Source organism: Vipera berus, assembly GCF_964194415.1.
Source record: "Vipera berus genome assembly, chromosome: 16".
In the NCBI taxonomy this organism is placed as follows: Eukaryota; Metazoa; Chordata; class Lepidosauria; order Squamata; family Viperidae; genus Vipera; species Vipera berus.
The window spans coordinates 3,317,032-3,334,768 of NC_138219.1; the positions used below are offsets into that span (position 1 = coordinate 3,317,032).

The 17,737-nt window shown below is 47.8% G+C and overlaps 1 protein-coding gene across 1 annotated transcript; it reads right to left on the reverse strand.

The window, feature by feature from the left end:
* Positions 1-306: 306 nt before the first annotated feature.
* PAQR6 (progestin and adipoQ receptor family member 6) lies at positions 307-13,869 on the reverse strand. Its single transcript, XM_081340133.1, has 8 exons — positions 13,763-13,869; positions 12,162-12,413; positions 9,379-9,506; positions 8,283-8,488; positions 7,247-7,373; positions 6,399-6,495; positions 4,262-4,406; positions 307-3,455 (listed from the first exon to the last, which is right to left on the reverse strand). Exons 2-8 carry the CDS (start codon positions 12,255-12,257, stop codon positions 3,184-3,186), a joined length of 1,071 nt encoding a protein of 356 aa, XP_081196259.1. The 5' UTR covers positions 12,258-12,413; positions 13,763-13,869; the 3' UTR covers positions 307-3,183.
* Positions 13,870-17,737: the final 3,868 nt, after the last annotated feature.

The window sequence follows — 17,737 nt, forward strand, 5'->3', positions numbered from 1 at the left end:
GGCTCAGTGGGTTAGGACGCTAAGCCTGTCGATCAGAAGGTCAGCAGTTTGGCGGGTCGAATCCCGAGTGCCGCATAGCAGAGCGAGCGCCTGTTACGCGTCCCAGCTTCTGCCAACCTAGCAGTTCAAAAGCACGTAAGAATGCAAGGAGAAAACTAGGGACCACTCCGGTGGGAAGGTAACGGCGTTCCGTGCGCCTTTGGCATCCAGTCATGCTGGCCACATGACCACGGAGAAGTCCTCGGACAAGCGCCGGCTCTTCAGCTTTGAAACGGAGTCGGAAACGACTTGTACACATGTGTGGGGGATTTATTTATTTAGCGTATGGCTGGTCACACACAGAATTAAAAGCACTTCATATTTACAAGTTAGGACAGTTAAAACAATTTTTTTTTTTAAAAAAAGAAGCAATTATAAAACCTAAGAGGAAAACAGAAATAACATTTCAGAGTTTAACGTCGAGTTGTGCTAAATGAGTAACAGACGGACTGGTAGCCAGACATCCCCGAGGATCTCCTGGCTTCACACACAACTCACACACAAGTCCTTTTAAGGACTAAAAAAATAGCAGAAATAACAGAAATAACAAATGTGTGTGTGGGGGGGGGGAACCTTTACCTTTTTAAAGCAACAGAGAGAGAAAAAACGAACAATTGTTTTCGGATTTTATTTTCTCTCTTTCCAGTGTTCAAGTAAGTCTGTTTCATCTCAAACACCAGTATTCTTCTTCTCTTTTTTTAAAAATAAAAATAAACAAATGCACCTTTATTTTGTTAAGACAGTAAAAAGGATATAGTTTCTCAGCCTGGTTTCATTAATGTATTTGTGGACCTTTCTTGTGACTTGACTAATTTTGTTTATTTTTGAGAGGCAAGCCCTGTCTGTCCAAACAGAGAGAAATTGATGCAACTCTTTAAAATATATTGGGGCTCTCCCATCACACTAATTAACAGAGTTAATTAAAAGTTAATATATTGTGAGAACGCCCCAAGGGATCCATCAACTCAATTGACAAAGAAAGTCCAGTTGCCTTTTGCAACAAAAAAAAAACAACCCAAAAAACAACAACAAGCTTTGGGACGTGCGTTTAGAACCCAAGATGCAAAATGAAAAAAATGATTTGGGGGTTAGGGTTTCCAAATGTTGAAATATTGTAAAGATAAAAGGGTATCTGGTCGGAGAAGACCAACTTACTGAGAGAGGAGAATCTTTGTAGCTCAAGGGTTGAAATGAGGGCTCCTCGGTGCCCTCTGAGCTTGGTGGTTTCCTTGCAGACGTTTCATGACCCAACTAGGGAACACCATCAGTGCAATAAGAACATAAAATCCATTGCATCTCTCCAGTTCCTTCTGCAGATGCTCAGCCCCAGGAGCCGAGCAATGAAATCGGAAGCGGAAATTTCTTTTAGCGATTCTTTGCTTCGCTGCGACAATCCTTCTCTATAGAATAGAGCTGGAAGGGACCTGGGAGGTCTTCTAGTCCAGCCCCCTGCTCAAGCAGAAGAACCTACACACCATTTCAGACAAGGGGCTGTCCAGTCTCCTCTTCAAAACCTCCAACGATGAAGCACCCACAACTTCTAGTGGCAAGCTGTTCCACTGGTTGATAGTTCTCACTGTCAGGAAATTTCTCCTTAGTTCCAGGTTGCTTCTCTCCTTGATGAGTTTCCATCTGTTGTTTCTTGTCCTGCCTTCCGGGACTTTGGAGAATAAGTTGATCCCCCTCATCTTTGTGACAGCCCCTCAAATACTGGAATCCTGCTATTATGTCACCCCTAGTCCCTCTTTTCTCTAGACTGGCCATACCCAATTCCTGCAACCGTAGAATATCAGGGTTATTCCAAACATAGAATAACAGAGTTGAAAGGGACCAAAGAGATCTTCTAGTCCAGCCCCCTGTTCAAGTAGGAGACCCTTTACCATTCCGGACAAACGGCTGTCCATTCTCCTCTTGAAAACCTCCAGCAATGGAGCACCCACAACTTCTGGTGGCCAGCTGTTCCACTGGTTAATTGTCTTCACTGTGAGGAAGTTTCTTCTTAATTCCAGGTTGCTTCTCTCTTTGGTCAGTCTCCATCCATTGTTTCTTGTCCTGCCCTCTGGTGCTTTGGGGAACAACGTGACCCCCGATTCTTTGTGGCAGCCCCTCAAATACTGGAACGTTGCTATCCTCTCCCCACCTGGTCCTTCTTTTCCCTAGACTAGCCTGCCTGAAAACCTTCAAACCTCCACGCCATCATCTCTTCTAGACAACTGTGGCTCTCTTGATCCATAGATCAAAGGGAAGATGCTTTTGTCTTCCAGATTTCTCTACCACCTCCCTCAACCGTCCAGCCATCTTTGCTACATCCTCGGTCCCTCTGGTGTGGCGGCTTCCAGCCTCCTGTTCGCTGCCATCGCTTTGGTTGCCTTCCGAGATGACTTCCCCTCGGCACGTCAAATGACCCTGGGGATACTGCAAAGGTCGTAACTCTGAGAAACGGTCATAAGACACCTTTTTTCGGTGCCGTGGCAACTTTGAACGGTCGCTAAGTGAACTCTCTCGTAAGCCGGGGACTGCCTGGAGTCCTCAACCGACGACAATCGAGCCCAACGCTCATGCCGCTAAACGAGGTGTTTGTCAAAGTGAGTTTCGCCCCATTTTGCGACCTTTCTTGCCCGCTTGTTGTTAAGTGAATCAGTGTGGTTGTTCAGTTAGTCACAGTGTTATTAAAGCGAATCCGGCTTTGACTTTGCTTGCCAGAAGGTCGCAAAAGGGGATCGCGTGAGTCCGGGAGACACTGTGACCGTCGTAAGTATGAACCAGTTGCCAAGCCTCCGAATTTTGGTCACGTGACCCTGGGGAATGCTGGAACGGTCACCAGTGCGGAAAAACAATCCTAAGTCATTTTTTTCCCAGTGCCGTTGTAACACGAAGGGTCACTAAATGAATTGTTGTAAGCCGAGGCCACCAGTACAGGGAGAACTGCCTGATCTTGCACCCAGGACATTGGCATGGAGAGGCCCCAAACTAACCACACGGTCCAGGTGCTCAGGATTGGGGTAACGGCACCAAGGGGACCCCCCCTCTTCTCCACCGGGTTACGGTTTCCTCCACGGCCAGGCAATCTGGAGGTATGAAGGCATCCCCGGTCAGCTGGCAGGGCCAGCCGATCCAGAAGAGCCAACGCGGTGCCCCCGGCGGCTACTTCTCCTTGGATCCCTCCGACTCGGCCAAGCTGCCCTGCAGGATCCGGATGGAGGCCGGCAAGCGGAAAAGGGCCACGGCGAAGGCGGCAAAGAGGAGTAGATTGCCCAGCAAGGTGGCACCCAGAACGGCAAAGGTCCGGGCAAACATGGCTGGCGGGATTTGAGCGCTCAGCCACGTCCGTCGCGTGTTCATGTCGCCCAGGATGGCTTCCAACTGGAAATGGGTGCCCACCACAGCACAGATGTGGAACAGCTGGTGGCTGTGGCCTGCAGATGGGGGAGGGGAGGGGGGAGAAGAAGAAGACGCAGAGACCAGTATTTTTTTAAAGAAAATAAGGGACCTCAGAGGTCTTCTAGTCCAGCCCACTGCTCAAGCCGGAGGCCCTACAATAGAGGTATCCAACCTTGTGGACTTCAACTCCCAGAATTCCCCTTGGGCCGGTTACCAGGAGACGGTGAGTTCTAGTCTCGCCTTAGGCACAAAAGCCACCTGGAGGACTTTGGGCTGGTCACTCTTTGTCAGCCCAACCCACCTCGCAGGGTTGTTGTGGGGAAAATAGGAGATGTGTTGGACATGTTCGTCACCTTGAGTCCTCCAGTTACAACAGCTCGTTTAATGACCGTTCAAAGTTACAACGGCACTGAAAAAAGTGACTTAGGAACGTTGTTCACACTGATGACTGTTGCAGCATCTCCAGGGTCAGGTGTTCAAAATTCGGACACTCGGCAACTGACTCATACTTATGACCATTTGCAGTGTCCTGGGGTCAGGGGACCCCCTTTGCGACCTTCTGACAAGCAATGGGGAAGCCCAGTTCGCTTAACAACCAGGTTACTAACTTAACAGCTGCCCTGTTTCACTTAGCAACTGTGGCAAGAAAGGTCATAAAATGGACGGCATAAAACTCAACAACTGTCTCAACAACAGAAATTTTAGGCTACGTTGTGGTCATAAGACAAGGACTACCTGTCTCTGCAGAAATAATCACGGCGGGATACAAACCAACATACCAACCACCAAACCCACTTCCTGGCTTTGGACATGCTAGTTTATGAAGCTCTTCCTCACTTACCGATGAAGTCAAAGCGACCGGGAGCCAGCCGCTCCGGGAGATGCGACGCAAAGAGGAAGCCGGTCAGCAAGGCAAAGAAAAGGTGGTAGAAATAACTGGCCACGGAGTCGTTCCACGTACAATCATCGCCAAAACAGAACAAAAGCTGAAAGGGAAGGAGACCACCAGGAGTTGCCCCTTGAGAGAGGAATCGAGGTACGGCAGGGCCCATCTTGCCCAGAGGGGTGATGGGACCAGCAGAGCGAGGCTTATGACAAAGATGGGAATCGTTTTAATTCGCCTTCAGTGGATGTAAATTTATTCTCAATTGCCAAAAACTCTTTGCGGGATTGTCCTTGACTTACAACGGTTCACTTAGTGACCATTCAAAGTTACAACAGCACTTAGAAAAAGGGACAACTGTAGCATGCATCTCCGTGGTCACGTGATCAAAATTCGGACCCTTGGCAACTGACTCAGATTTATGACGGCTTGCAGTGTCCCTGGGGGGTGGGGGGTTCACATGATCCCCTTTGGCGAGCTTCTGACAAGCGAAGTCAATGGGGAAAGCCGGATTCACTTAACAACCCGGTTACTAACTGAACAAGTGCAGTGATTCGCTTAACAACTGTCGTCAAATGTGGCAAAACGTACTTAACAAAATGTCTCGCTTAGTAACATAAATTTGGGGCTCGATTGTGGCCGTGAGTCAAGTACTACCTGTGCAGAATGACAAATTACACACTTCTGGAATAGAACTTAGCATCTACTCATCTTTCAGTATGGTTTAAATAAAGAAATCTTTATTCCCCTGTTCTCTAGTCTACATCAACTTTTCCTTTTTAATTTGAAACCAAAATGGAGCTCTGCCTGGACAAGGCAGATGAGCCCTCAACAGCCCTCAAATATCTTCCAAAATGAATGTTCTTGCAACAACGTTAAATAAGTTTGTTATTACTGTGTTTATAGCCTGTCTTTCCTTTAAGAGCCCGGCTAACCTGATTTTGGCTGATTGGAAAAAAAAAAAAGCAAACCAAACCAACTAACTAGGATCAGGATGGGAGACCACCAGGAGATTTCTGCACTTGAAGGAAGTCGAAAAATACTGTGGTAGAAGGCAACAGCAGACCGCTTTGATTCAAGGGGTAAGGTAAAGGTTCCCCCGCACATGTGTGCTAGTCGTCTCCGACTCTAGGGGCCGGTGCTCATCTCCGTTTCAAAGCCGAAGAGTCAGCGCTTGTCCGAGGACGTCTCCGTGGTCATGTGGCTGGCATGACTAGACGCCAAAGGCGCACGGAACGCTGTTACCTTCCCACCGGAGTGGTCCCTATTTTTCTACTTGCATTTTTACGTGCTTTCGAACTGCTAGGTTGGCAGAAGCTGGGACGCGTAACAGGTGCTCATTCTGTTACGCGGCACTTGGGATTCGACCCGCCAAACTGCCGACTATTTGATCGACAAGCTCAGCGTCCTGACCCACTGAGCCACCGCGTCCCTTAAATTCAAGGGGTGCCAACCCCTTTAATAACCTGGTTAATTCAGTCAGCAGTTTATTAAGACCAGAGTGGGGATTTGAGGCATCTGATCTTCATGAGAGACAAGGAAGATGCTTTTTTTTTGTCAGTGTCCGTGAGTTCCTCTGATTATATCCCCATCCTACACCTGAACTACAGTTACTCGCCACTGTTGCAAACTAAAACATACGAAGGACGGTTGCAGGAATTGGGTAGGTCTCGTTTAATGAAAAGAAGGATCAGGAGCGACATGATAACAAGTATTCCAGTATTTGAGGGGCTGCCACAAAGAAGGCGGGGGGTGTCACGTTATTCTCCAAAGCGCCAGAGGGAAGGACGAGAAACAATGGTTGGAGACTGACCAAAGAGAGAAGCAACCTGGAATTAAGGAGAAACTTCCTGACAGCGAGGACAATTAACCAGTGGAACAGCTTGCCACCGGAAATCGTGGGCGCTCCATCACTGGAGGTTTTTTTAAAGAAGAGACTAGACAGTCACACGCCAAGCCATTCTCAAAATTTCCAGAGGTGTCCCCCAGCTTGGCAGGGAGGGCTCAACTCCTGCCCCAGAGCTGAACCGGCTGATGGGCCCCACAGCCCCGCCCGGCGCCCCCCCCCCCCGTCTCCCCATCCTGTGGCACCTACCCTGAAGAAGAGCGGGATGTTGTCGAAGAAGAACGGGTAGACGAAGGCGGCTGTCCGGGCGGCCTTGCTCCAGCGTGGCCACTCCAGCTCTAGGAACCTAGAGAGGGAGGAGGAGGAGGAAGAGGAGGGGGAGGAAGAGGAGGAAAGAGAGGAAGAGGAGGAGGGAGAGGAGAGGAGGAGGAGGAGAGGAGAAGGAATGGAAAGGAGGAAGAGGAGAGAGGAAGAGGAGGAAGAGGAGGAGAGGAGGAGGAGAAGGAATGGAAAGGAGGAAGAAGGAGAGAGGAAGAGGAGGAGGAGGAGGGAGGGGAGAGGAGGAGGAGGAGGAAGGAGAGAAGGAGGGGGGAGAAAGGGAGGAGGAGGAGAAGGAATGGAAAGGAGGAAGGGGGGAGAGGAAGAGGAAGAAGAGGAGGAAGGAGAGGAGGAGGAGAAGGAATGGAAAGGAGGAAGAAGGAGAGAGGAAGAGGAGGAAGAGGAGGAAGGAGAGGAGGAGGAGGAAGGAGAGAAGAAGGAGGGGGGAGAAGGAGGGGAAGGAGAGAAGGAAGGGAAGGTGGGGGGGGGGTGTCAGCCTATTCTCCAAAGCACCAGAAGGCCAGACAATGGTTGGAAACTGATCCAGGAGAAAAGCAACCTGGAATTAAGGAGAAACTTCCTAACAGTAAGGACAATTAACCAGTGGAACAGCTGGCCACCAGAAGTTGTGGAAGCTCCAACAGTGGAGGTTTTTAAGAAGAGACTGGACAGCCCCTTGTCTGAAATGGTACAGGGTCTCCTGCCTGAGCAGGGGGTTGGACTAGAAGACCTCCGAGGTCCCTTCCAACGCTGTTGTTCTGTTGCTCCGAAATACCTACCGAGAATAACAAGAAAGGCTGGTGCAGATAAAGGAATTTATAGCAGCCATGGGGACAAACCAGTGGTGCCCCAGGCTGTTGACCCAACGATCCGGCATCGCGTAGGCGCCATATGTGAATGCACAGCCTGAAACATAAAACAAGGACAAGTTAGGAGAAACGTCTCTCTCTCTCTGTGTGTGTGTGTGTGTGTGTTTCGATCCTATTTTCCTACTTTTCCAAAGCACCCGAAGGCCAGACTGGGAATAATGGATGGAACCCGATCAAGGAGAGATTCAACTAGAAATAAGGAGAAATTTTTTCTGACCGTGAGAACAGTCAACCAGTGGAACGGAAGTCGCCTTCAGATGTTGTGGGAGCTTCATCACTGGAGGCTTTCAAGAAGAGACTCGACTGCCATCGGTCAGAAATGGTGTAGGGTCTCCTGCTTGGGTGGGGGGGGGGAGTTGGACTAGATGACCTCCAAGGTCCCTTCCAACTCTGTTATTCTGATCCTGATCCAGCCTCTTTGCCAAGGCTCAGAACTGTACAACTCCTTCCGCCACTGTCTCTCTCTCTCTGTCCTGCAGAGTTCTCGAGCCCATCTTGAAGAGTGCGCTGCATTTCATTGTTGCAGTGCAAAATCAGAGCAGTTAAGGATGGTGTGAGTGAGTATATAAATGTGCATGTCATTCATAGCAGAGCTTCTCAATCTTTGCCCCGCAAAGATGGGTGGATTTCAGCTCCCAGAATCCCCCATTTGGGTGGATTTCAACTCCCAGAATTTCCCAGCCAGCATTCTGGGAGTTGAAGTCCACCCCTCTTAAAGCATGCTGACTGGGGGATTCTGGGAGTTGAAGTCCACTTATTTTCAAGGGGTAAAATGAAGAAATTCTGGCTCATTCTCTTCCTTCCGAGAAACTTTGAGGCTGCAGCCTCCAGAATGCCCCAGCAAATTTGGCATTTGTTTGGCTGAGGATTATGGGAATCGTAACCCCAAACCCTCAGTAAGGAGAGACAGAAAGAAGATCAGCCTTAAAAACTCTGAGCCCCTTACCCAAACTATAGAGGCTGAGGGCATAGTAGTCCAAGAAATAGCAGATGTGCCGTGCATGGGTGGACATGGTGCTGAAGGTGTGAGCACAGCTCGAGGCGAAGGGATAGAGGCAGACCAGCACCATGTAGGCCAGGAATGGCCAGATGTAGGGGTCACTCCAGAAATCCAAGCGAGAGGAGAGCATCACAAAGCGCCATAAGAAATACCTGGGGAGAAAGTGAGAAAGGCTATCAACTCTGTGACCCTCTTTGGCCACTGAACTGACCCCTCAAAGTTTGGGAGTCAAACACCACCCCCACCACCCCGAGAAATATTTTGGGGAATATTAAAAAAAGGCAGAATATTATATTTCCCCAAAGGAACAATGCAAAATCTTAGGCAGAACACACACAGACACACACAGACACACACACACACACACACACACAGTCTTTCTGCCCCAAGCAGAGGGCGGGTTTGTAGAAAAGCAAATGTGATCATCCTTTCAGAAAGACTGGAGCGAGGAAGCTTAGAGCTGATGGGATTAGAAAGACAAAGATCCCTAGAATCAACAAGCCGTCGCCCCAAAAAAATCCAACACAGGACACAATCATCAGCCACAGCTCCAGGGAAGCAAGACATAATAGCAGGACCTTTGGGACATAATGGGATTAACCCATCACGATCAGAAGACCAGAAAGGTCAAAGTTCCTGCCACAGGAACAACTCCAAAACACAAAAGCCCAAGAAGGTATAAAAACCCACCACTCCCAGCTACATGTGGTCAGCTTTCTAAAGCAGTCTCCATTTTGTTTCTTCCCGGCTTGGAATGGACCCTGATGAAGATTTTTTTTTTCTTTCAACGAAAGCAGTGCAGACAACTTGTAAATGGAGACTCCGTCATCTGGGCCAGAAGTATCTCGAAAGATGAAATCGTGGCGACTGGACCAAAGTCGATTCAAACGGAGACGTTGCGTGACTCACCCGAGTAACGTCTTCAGTCCAAAATGAAAAATTTTGGGTAGGCAGAGAGTCAGAGTCATTGGAATAAGAGCCAACCTTTGCCAACAACGATCGGCAATTCACTTCTGAGTGGGGGGCTAAAATCCAGACTTACCAAGTCGGAAGAAAATGAGTCCAAATATTGACGGTTTCGTTGTTCAGTTGGAAGGAGCTGAGGACGCAATCCAAGGCAGAACTTTTGGGGTGTCGGTATCCTGACACGATGCCTTCTTCCCAGAAAATCTACAAGATAAAAAGCGAGGTATCCAAAAATGTTAAGACTACAATCCCCATGCTTCTGGGAATCCTGATAGTTATAGTCTCAAATTTAACAGAATAACGGAAAAGTTGGAAGGGACCTTGGAGGTCTTCTAGTCCAACCCCTTGCTCAAACAGGAGACCCTGTACCAATTCAGACAAAAGACCCTACACCATTAAAGGTTTTTTCAGGCTGCAAGAGAGTTTAACATGGCAGAGAAGATGGTGACATCTAGCGAGCTACAATATCTCCTTTAGCAGGTTAATTGCCTCATTCAGGAATCGGTGACAAACTCTACTCCTAAAGCTGTTTTTCTTCAAAAAAATAATAATAATTCTGAAATGCTTTATGTTTTCTTCAGGTACGTAATCACAGCTGCCTCTCTCTTGGTGTTAGGAGTTGGGTGCCTCACATCCATGATCCAAACGTAGGGTTAGGGTTAGGGTTATTATGCCCGGCATAATTTCACATCTATCTGTTCTGGAAAACCCTTTAAGCCTTGGCTGCCTTCCACGCACAGGTAGTCCCCGACTTGCGATCACAATTCGGACCAGAATTTCTAATGCTAAGCAGGTAAAAGGTAAAGGTAAAGGTTCCCCCGCACATGCGTGCTAGTTGTTTCCGACTCTAGGGGCCGGTGCTCATCTCCGTTTCAAAGCCGAAGAGCCAGCGCTTGTCCGAGGACGTCTCCGTGGTCATGTGGCCGGCATGACTAGACGCCAAAGGCGCACGGAACGCTGTTACCTTCCCACCGTAGTGGTTCCTATTTTTCTACTTGCGTTTTTACGTGCTTTCGAACTGCTAGGTTGGCAGAAGCTGGGACGAGTAACAGGCGCTCACTCTGTTACGCGGCACTCGGGATTCGACCCGCCAAACTGCCAACCTTCTGATCGACAAGCTCAGCGTCTTAACCCACTGAGCCACCGCGTCCCTTTTAATGCTAAGCAAGATGGTTGTTAAATGATTCATGCCCAGTTTATAACCTTTTTCTGCCACCGTTAGTAAGTGAATACGGGTAAACCCAGGGGTGTCCCACACTGTCTCAAAGACAAGGGGATCAATAATCAACAAATGTGGAGAAAAGCAGAGTTTTACATTTAGGCAGGAAAAATCAAAGGTACAAGTACGGACTGGGCGTGACCTAGCTTAAAAACAGCCACTGTGAGAAGGACCTCGGAGTCCTAGTGGACGATCAGGTGACCCTGAGCCAGCTGTGTGCAGCAGCAGCCAAAAAAGCTAATACAATCCTGGATTGTATAAACAGAGGCCTAGAATCAAGATCACACAAAGTATTATTACCGCTTTATAGTGAGGCCACACCTGGAATACTGCAGTCAATTTTGGTCACCCTATCACAAAAAAGATGTTGAGAGTTTGGAAAAAAATCAGAGAAGAGCAACTGATCCAAGGCCTGGAAACCAAAACATACGACGAATGGCTAGGGGATTTGGGGCCTGGCTAGTCTAAGGAAAAGAAGAAATAGGGGAGACATGATAGCAGTATTCCAGTATTTGAGGGACTGCCACAAAGAAGAGCGGGGTCACGTTGTTCACCAAAGCACCAGAAGGCAGGACAAGAAACAATGGTTGGAAACTGATCAAAGAGAGAAGCAACCTGGAATTAAGGAGGAACTTCCTGACAGGGAGGACAATCAACCAGTGGAACTGCTTGCCACCAGAAATCGTGGGCGCTCCGTCACTGGAGGTTTTTAAGAGGAGGTTAGACAGTCACTTGTCTGAGATGGTATAGGTTGTCCTGCTTGAGAAGGGGGCTGGATTAGCAGACCTCCAAGGTCCCTTCCAGCTCTATTCTATTCTATTCTATTCTATTCTATTCTATTCTATTCTATTCTATTCTATTCTATTCTATTCTATTCTATTCTAATATCCTATTCTATTCTATTCTATTCTATTCTATTCCATTCCATTCCATTCCATTCCAATATCTATTCTATTCTAATTTTATTCCAATATCCTATCCTATCCTATCCTATCCTATCCTATCCTATCCTATTCTATTCTATTCTATTCTATTCTATTCTATTCTATTCTATTCTATTCTATTCCATTCCATTCCATTCCATTCCAATATCTATTCTATTCTATTCCATTCCATTCCATTCCATTCCAATATCTATTCTATTCTATTCTATTTTATTCCAATATCCTATTCTATTCTATTCTATTCTATTCTATTCTATTCTATTCTATTCCATTCCATTCCATTCCATTCCATTCCAATATCTATTCTATTCTATTCTATTCTATTCTATTCTATTCTATTCTATTCTATTCTATTCTATTCTATTCTATTCTATTCTATTCTATTCTTTCTATTCTATTCTACTCTACTCTACTCTACTCTACTCTACTCTACTCTACTCTACTCTACTCTACTCTACTCTACTCCATCCCTAATTTCTATTCTATTCTCCAAAGCCCCGGAGTGCAGGACAGGAAGTAACGGATGGAAATCTGTTAATGAGAGATCCGACATAGAACTGAGGAGAAATTTTTTGAAACAGAGCCATTAATTGGTGGAACCTTCAGATATAAGATCTCCTGCTTGAGCAGGGGGTTGGACTAGAAGACCTCCAAGGTCCCTTTCATCACTGCTATTCTGTATTCTGAGTTACTTACCTGAGGTACTTGATGAACCCTGAAGATTTGAGGGAACTTTATGGTTAGCATTTCTGGTGATAAGAGGAAGTATATACTTCTTAGAAGTATATACATATATAGGTATCCCCAAAATAAATTCTCCTCAGGAGATCCGCTCACGCTGGGCCTTGGAGGTTGGTGAAGAGCGTCCCGACCTTCTCTGGGACAGGACAGAATCGGTTCAGTATCGGTGACTTGTTTTAATTCCACCACGGAAGATCAACTCTGCCACTGAATAAAAAACGATAGATTCTTTTGATATATCCGAAACTTGCCACTAATCCAACACATCCTGAGAATTGTCAAAAAAATAAATAAATAAAAATAATCACCTCTCCTTTATAAAATGAATAATCCGGGCTTTCATTTTTGCAAAAGCCTGATTGTCCGCTATCCCAAGTATTAAGGTGTCTTTTCTCTAATTCAGGGTTTCTCCATCTTGTTGATGTTAAGATGGGGTGGACTTCAAACTCCCAGGATTCTCCAGCCGGCTGGGGAATTCTGGGAACTGAAGTCCACCCCATCTTAAGATCACCAAGGTTGAGAAATAAAGCTGGAAACTAAAATAAAAGCAGTTAAATCGTGCTCTCTCCTCCCCCCCCATTTCTCTCTCTCTCTCTCTCTCTCTCTCTCTCTCTCTCTCTCTCTCTCTCTCTCTCTCTCTCTCTCTCTCTCTCTCTCTCTCTCTCTCTTTGTGTGTGTGTGTGTGTGTGTGTGTGTGTGCGTGTGCATTGCTCTACATTCCTCAATCAAAGGGTGGCTTCAGCTCACAATCACGGCTTTCAACATCACCCCACTAGGAAAATCAAGTGTTTAGCAGCTAGGAGCCATCCAGCTGATTTTGTGTCCCTACAAGAAATGCTAAGAAAGCAAACGTTTAATTTTAGAGGTGCAGCAATGAAGGTTTCTGTTTAAGGAAAGGATGCAAAATTCTGAGGCAGCCTGGTTTCCCCCACCCACCTTTGGCTGCAGCACCTTAAAATTGCAGCCCATTTCAACTGGGGAAGATCCAGACCTCCAATCCTGAAGGCACCTGATGAATGTTGGAAAGGTAGCACGCTGCCCTGAAAAACTTTGATCAGCAAGTCAAAAACTTGAAATTCTTTTTTTTTTAAAAGGAAGGAAGGAAGGAAGGAAGGAAGGAAGGGGTGGAAGGAAGGAAGGAAGGAAGGGGTGGAAGAAAGGAAGGAAGGAAGGGGTGGAAGGAAGGAAGGAAGGAAGGGGTGGAAGGAAGGAAGGAAGGAAGGAAGGAAGGAAGGAAGGAAGGAAGGAAGGAAGGGGTGAAAGGAAGGAAGGAAGGGGTGGAAGGAAGGAAGGAAGGAAGGAAGGGGTGGAAGGAAGGAAGGAAGGAAGGGGTGGAAGGAAGGAAGGAAGGGGTGGAAGGAAGGAAGGAAGGAAGGAAGGAAGGAAGGAAGGAAGGAAGGAAGGAAGGAAGGGGTGAAAGGAAGGAAGGAAGGGGTGGAAGGAAGGAAGGAACGAAGGAAGGGGTGGAAGGAAGGAAGGAAGGAAGGAAGGAAGGAAGGAAGGAAGGAAAGCCCCCCCTCCTTGGAAGAGTAGAAAAAACCCAAGCCAAGCCATACCTTCTGCAGAGAGGATGGGACTTCCTGGGGGGACCCGTGTCGGCCCCCCAACGAAACTGCTTCCCTCTCATTGGTGCCCCGTGGCCTTCCGGCTTGCTGCAAGTTCCTTGACTCTCTGTGTTGGTCCCCCTCCTTCCTCCCAGCTGGGTTTCCTTGCCAGCCTCGGTGGACGCCTTCCCAGACACCCTCCCCACCGGCCAGAGGGAATAAAAAGGCGCCTGTTGTCGCAAGAGCCACAACCCGAAACCCGAGGAAGCAAGAAAGAAACGCATTGAAAGTCCGCCAGCTTTTTTTTCTTCCTCCCCCCCCCCCCAAAAGACGAACAAAAGAAAAGCAAAATTGTGCAGCTTTAGGACAGGGCAAGCGAGATCCAGGCACAGCCGTGGGGGGGTGGGGGGGTGGGGGGGTGGGGAGTTGTAAACAGCCCCCCACAGCGATGCTGACCACAAGGATGATAGCATCCTTGTACGGGCTGCTCATTTAGACACAGAGAGAGCGGCCTTTCCTCAAATGCAGGCGGTCCCCGACTTACAACGGTTCATTTAGTCACTGTTCAAAGTTGCAACGGCGCTGGAAAAAAAAACGACTCAGGAAAGTTTTTCACGCTTAGGGACCGTTGCAGCATTCCCCCCTGGTCACGTGATCAAAATTCAGACACTCGGCAACCGACTCGTATTTATGACGGTTGCAGCATCTCCCGGGGAGGGGGGGCTGTGGTCACATGATCCCCTTTTGCGACCTTCTGGGCAAGCAAAGTCAACGGGGAAGCCGAGGTTCGCTTAACCGCCGTCTGACTAACTGAACACCTGCAGCGACTCGCATAACAACCGTGGCGAGAAAAGGCGTGAAAGGGGGCAAAACTCGCGTAACAAACGACTCGCTTAGCAACGTAAATTTTGGGCTCGATTTCGGTCGCAGGTCAAGGACTTCGATGCAGTTGGGCCACGCTGACGTTCGAATCCAGACGTGGAAACCAGATGGTGTTGTTTAAACCTGGGTTCACTTGCCCTGTGTTCGCAGGCCTGCTGCATCATCTGAACGGTTAAAGGAGATAGCTAAGGGTCGCTTACGGAAGAGAAGAACTAGGGGTGACAGGATAGCAGCCTTCCAATATTTGAGGGGCTCTCACAGACGGACTTTATCTCCAAACCATCCGAGAGCAGGATGAGAAGAAATGGGTGGAAGCTCAACTCAAAGGGAGATGGAAATTAGGAAGTTTTTCCTGACCGTGAGAACAAGTGGTCAGTGGAACTCCTTGCCTCCAGAAGCTGTGGGTGCTCCATCAGGGGAGGCTTCCGAGAAGAGACTGGACAGCCGCTTGTCCCAAATGGTAGAGGGTCTCCTGCCTTTGGCAGGGGGCTGGACTAGATGACCTCCAAGGTCCTTTCCGGCCCCAGGAGTCTATGATTCCTTCGAGTGAATCAACGGCCCACATTGCAGTGGAGCCTCTCTGAGGAAGTGGGAAAGAAAGAAAAAGAAGAAAAAGAGGGAGAAAGAAAGAAAAGGGAGAGAAAGAAAGAGAAAGAAAGAGAGAAGAGAGAAAGAGAAAGAAAGAAGAGAAAGAAGAGGAAAGAGAAAAAGAGAAAAAGGAAAGAAAAGAGAGAGAGAAAGAAAGAAAGAAAGAAAGAAAGAAAGAAAGAAAGAAAGAAAGAAAGAAAGAAAGAAAGAAAGAAAAGAAAAGAGAAAAGAGAAAAAACAAAGGAGAGAGGAGAAAGAAAGAAGAGAGAAGAGCAAAGCAAAAAGAGAAAAAAGAAAGGAGAGAGAGAGGAGAAAGAAAGAAAGAAAGAAAGAAAGAAAGAAAGAAAGAAAGAAAGGAGAGGAGAAAGAAAGAAGAGAGGAGAAGAAAGCAAAAAGAGAAAAAAGAAAGGAGAGAGAGAAAGAAAGAAAGAAAGAAAGAAAGAAAGAAAGAAAGAAAGAAAGAAAGAAAGAAAGAAAGAAAGAAAGAGAAAGAAAGGAAGGAAGGAAGGAAGGAAGGAAGGAAGGAAGGAAGGAAGGAAGGAAGGAGAGGAGAGGAGAGGAGAAAGAAAGAAAGAAGAGAGGAGAAGAAAGCAAAAAGAGAAAGAAGAGAAAGAAAAAGAAAGAAAAAAGGGGAAAGCAAAAAGAGAAAAAGGAAAGGAGAGAGAGAGAGAGAGAGAGAGAGAGAGAAAGAAAGAAAGAAAGAAAGAAAGAAAGAAAGAAAGAAAGAAAGAAAGAAAGAAAGAAAGAAAGAAAGAAAGAAAGAAAGAAAGAAAGAACGAACTTCCATTGGGAGGGAGCAGCCCCGTTGCCTGGAAAGACACCAGGACGCAATGGGGTCATTTAAGGACGCGGTGGCCCTTTTTGGCTGCTGGAGCAGCAGAGCAGAGAAAGGCAGATGCAAAGCAGGTTCCTCTGCCTGCCGTCCCCTAACCTTCCCCTGGCTGCTTTTTTTCCTGCAGGATGAGTGAGAATTTCCACAGACATTCAGCTATGCGCTTTGGGATGGACACCCTTCGAATGGTGCGGGAACTAGGAATGGATTTCCAGAAAACATTGCAGACTCCAGGAACAGGGCAGGAAACATCCAGCAGCCATGAAGGCTCCAGACACCCATTTGCACCCCTCAAGTAAGCCGGAGCACACAGGTAAACCTCCAGGTGGCCTCAACGACCCTCTAAAAAGCAGACAAACCACCAGCTGTCTGCAAGGAGTATAAATCCTTCCGTTCCCCACCATCCAGTCGGAGCTGAAGAAGCTTCCTGGAGGAGAAGCGAAACGTCTTCCAAGAAAAACAAGGAAGTCCAGTTGCCTCCTGGAAAAAAGCGCCTTTGGGACAACCAGGACCTGGAGGACGGAGAATCTCCGTAGACGTATCTCTGGAAGGTTGTAGGTGGGCCAGACTGGCCAGGAACTAGTGCAAAACAAGCAAATTCCAAACAAAAATTATTTGATTCCTGCTTCTATCCTTTTGTTAAGGTAGCCTAGGACTGCGTGGGACGCACCACACAATTCCCCAAGGCTGCCAAGACACAGCTGGCAACTGCATGTCCCAGGACGCACTAGGGCCAAAGGCAGCTATCTCTGATGGAACAAACCTTGGTCTAGCGGACTCTCATTTTTAAAGCAAGAAACCCACTGGGCCTTGCCGTGAGGCTGATGGAGTTGGTCAAAGACCGAAGGCTGTGGTTGGGATCCAGCCGGTTCGCACCACTCCGGCAGAACCGGTAGCTCATTTTTTGTTGCCCCGGCCCAGAATGGACTTCCGGAAGTGGCATCCATGCGGAGAACCGGTTGTTCACCTATTTGAATCCCCATCCTTCCTTCCTGTGGTGTGATTCGGCCACTTTGCACCGCTTCGGCAGAACCGGTAGCTCATTTTTTTTTGCCCTGGCCCAGAATAGACTTCCGGAAGTGGCATCCATGCGGAGAACCGGTTGTTCACCTATTTGAATCCCCATCCTTCCTTCCTGTGGTGTGATTCGGCCACTTTGCACCGCTTCGGCAGAACCGGTAGCTCATTTTTTGTTGCCCTGGCCCAGAATAGACTTCCGGAAGTGGCATCCATGCGGAGAACCGGTTGTTCACCTATTTGAATCCCCATCCTTCCTTCCTGTGGTGTGATTCGGCCACTTTGCACCGCTTCGGCAGAACCGGTAGCTCATTTTTTGTTGCCCTGGCCCAGAATAGACTTCCGGAAGTGGCATCCATGCGGAGAACCGGTTGTTCACCTATTTGAATCCCCATCCTTCCTTCCTGTGGTGTGATTCGGCCACTTTGCACCGCTTCGGCAGAACCGGTAGCTCATTTTTTGTTGCCCTGGCCCAGAATAGACTTCCGGAAGTGGCATCCATGCGGAGAACCGGTTGTTCACCTATTTGAATCCCCATCCTTCCTTCCTGTGGTGTGATTCGGCCACTTTGCACCGCTTCGGCAGAACCGGTAGCTCATTTTTTGTTGCCCTGGCCCAGAATAGACTTCCGGAAGTGGCATCCATGCGGAGAACCGGTTGTTCACCTA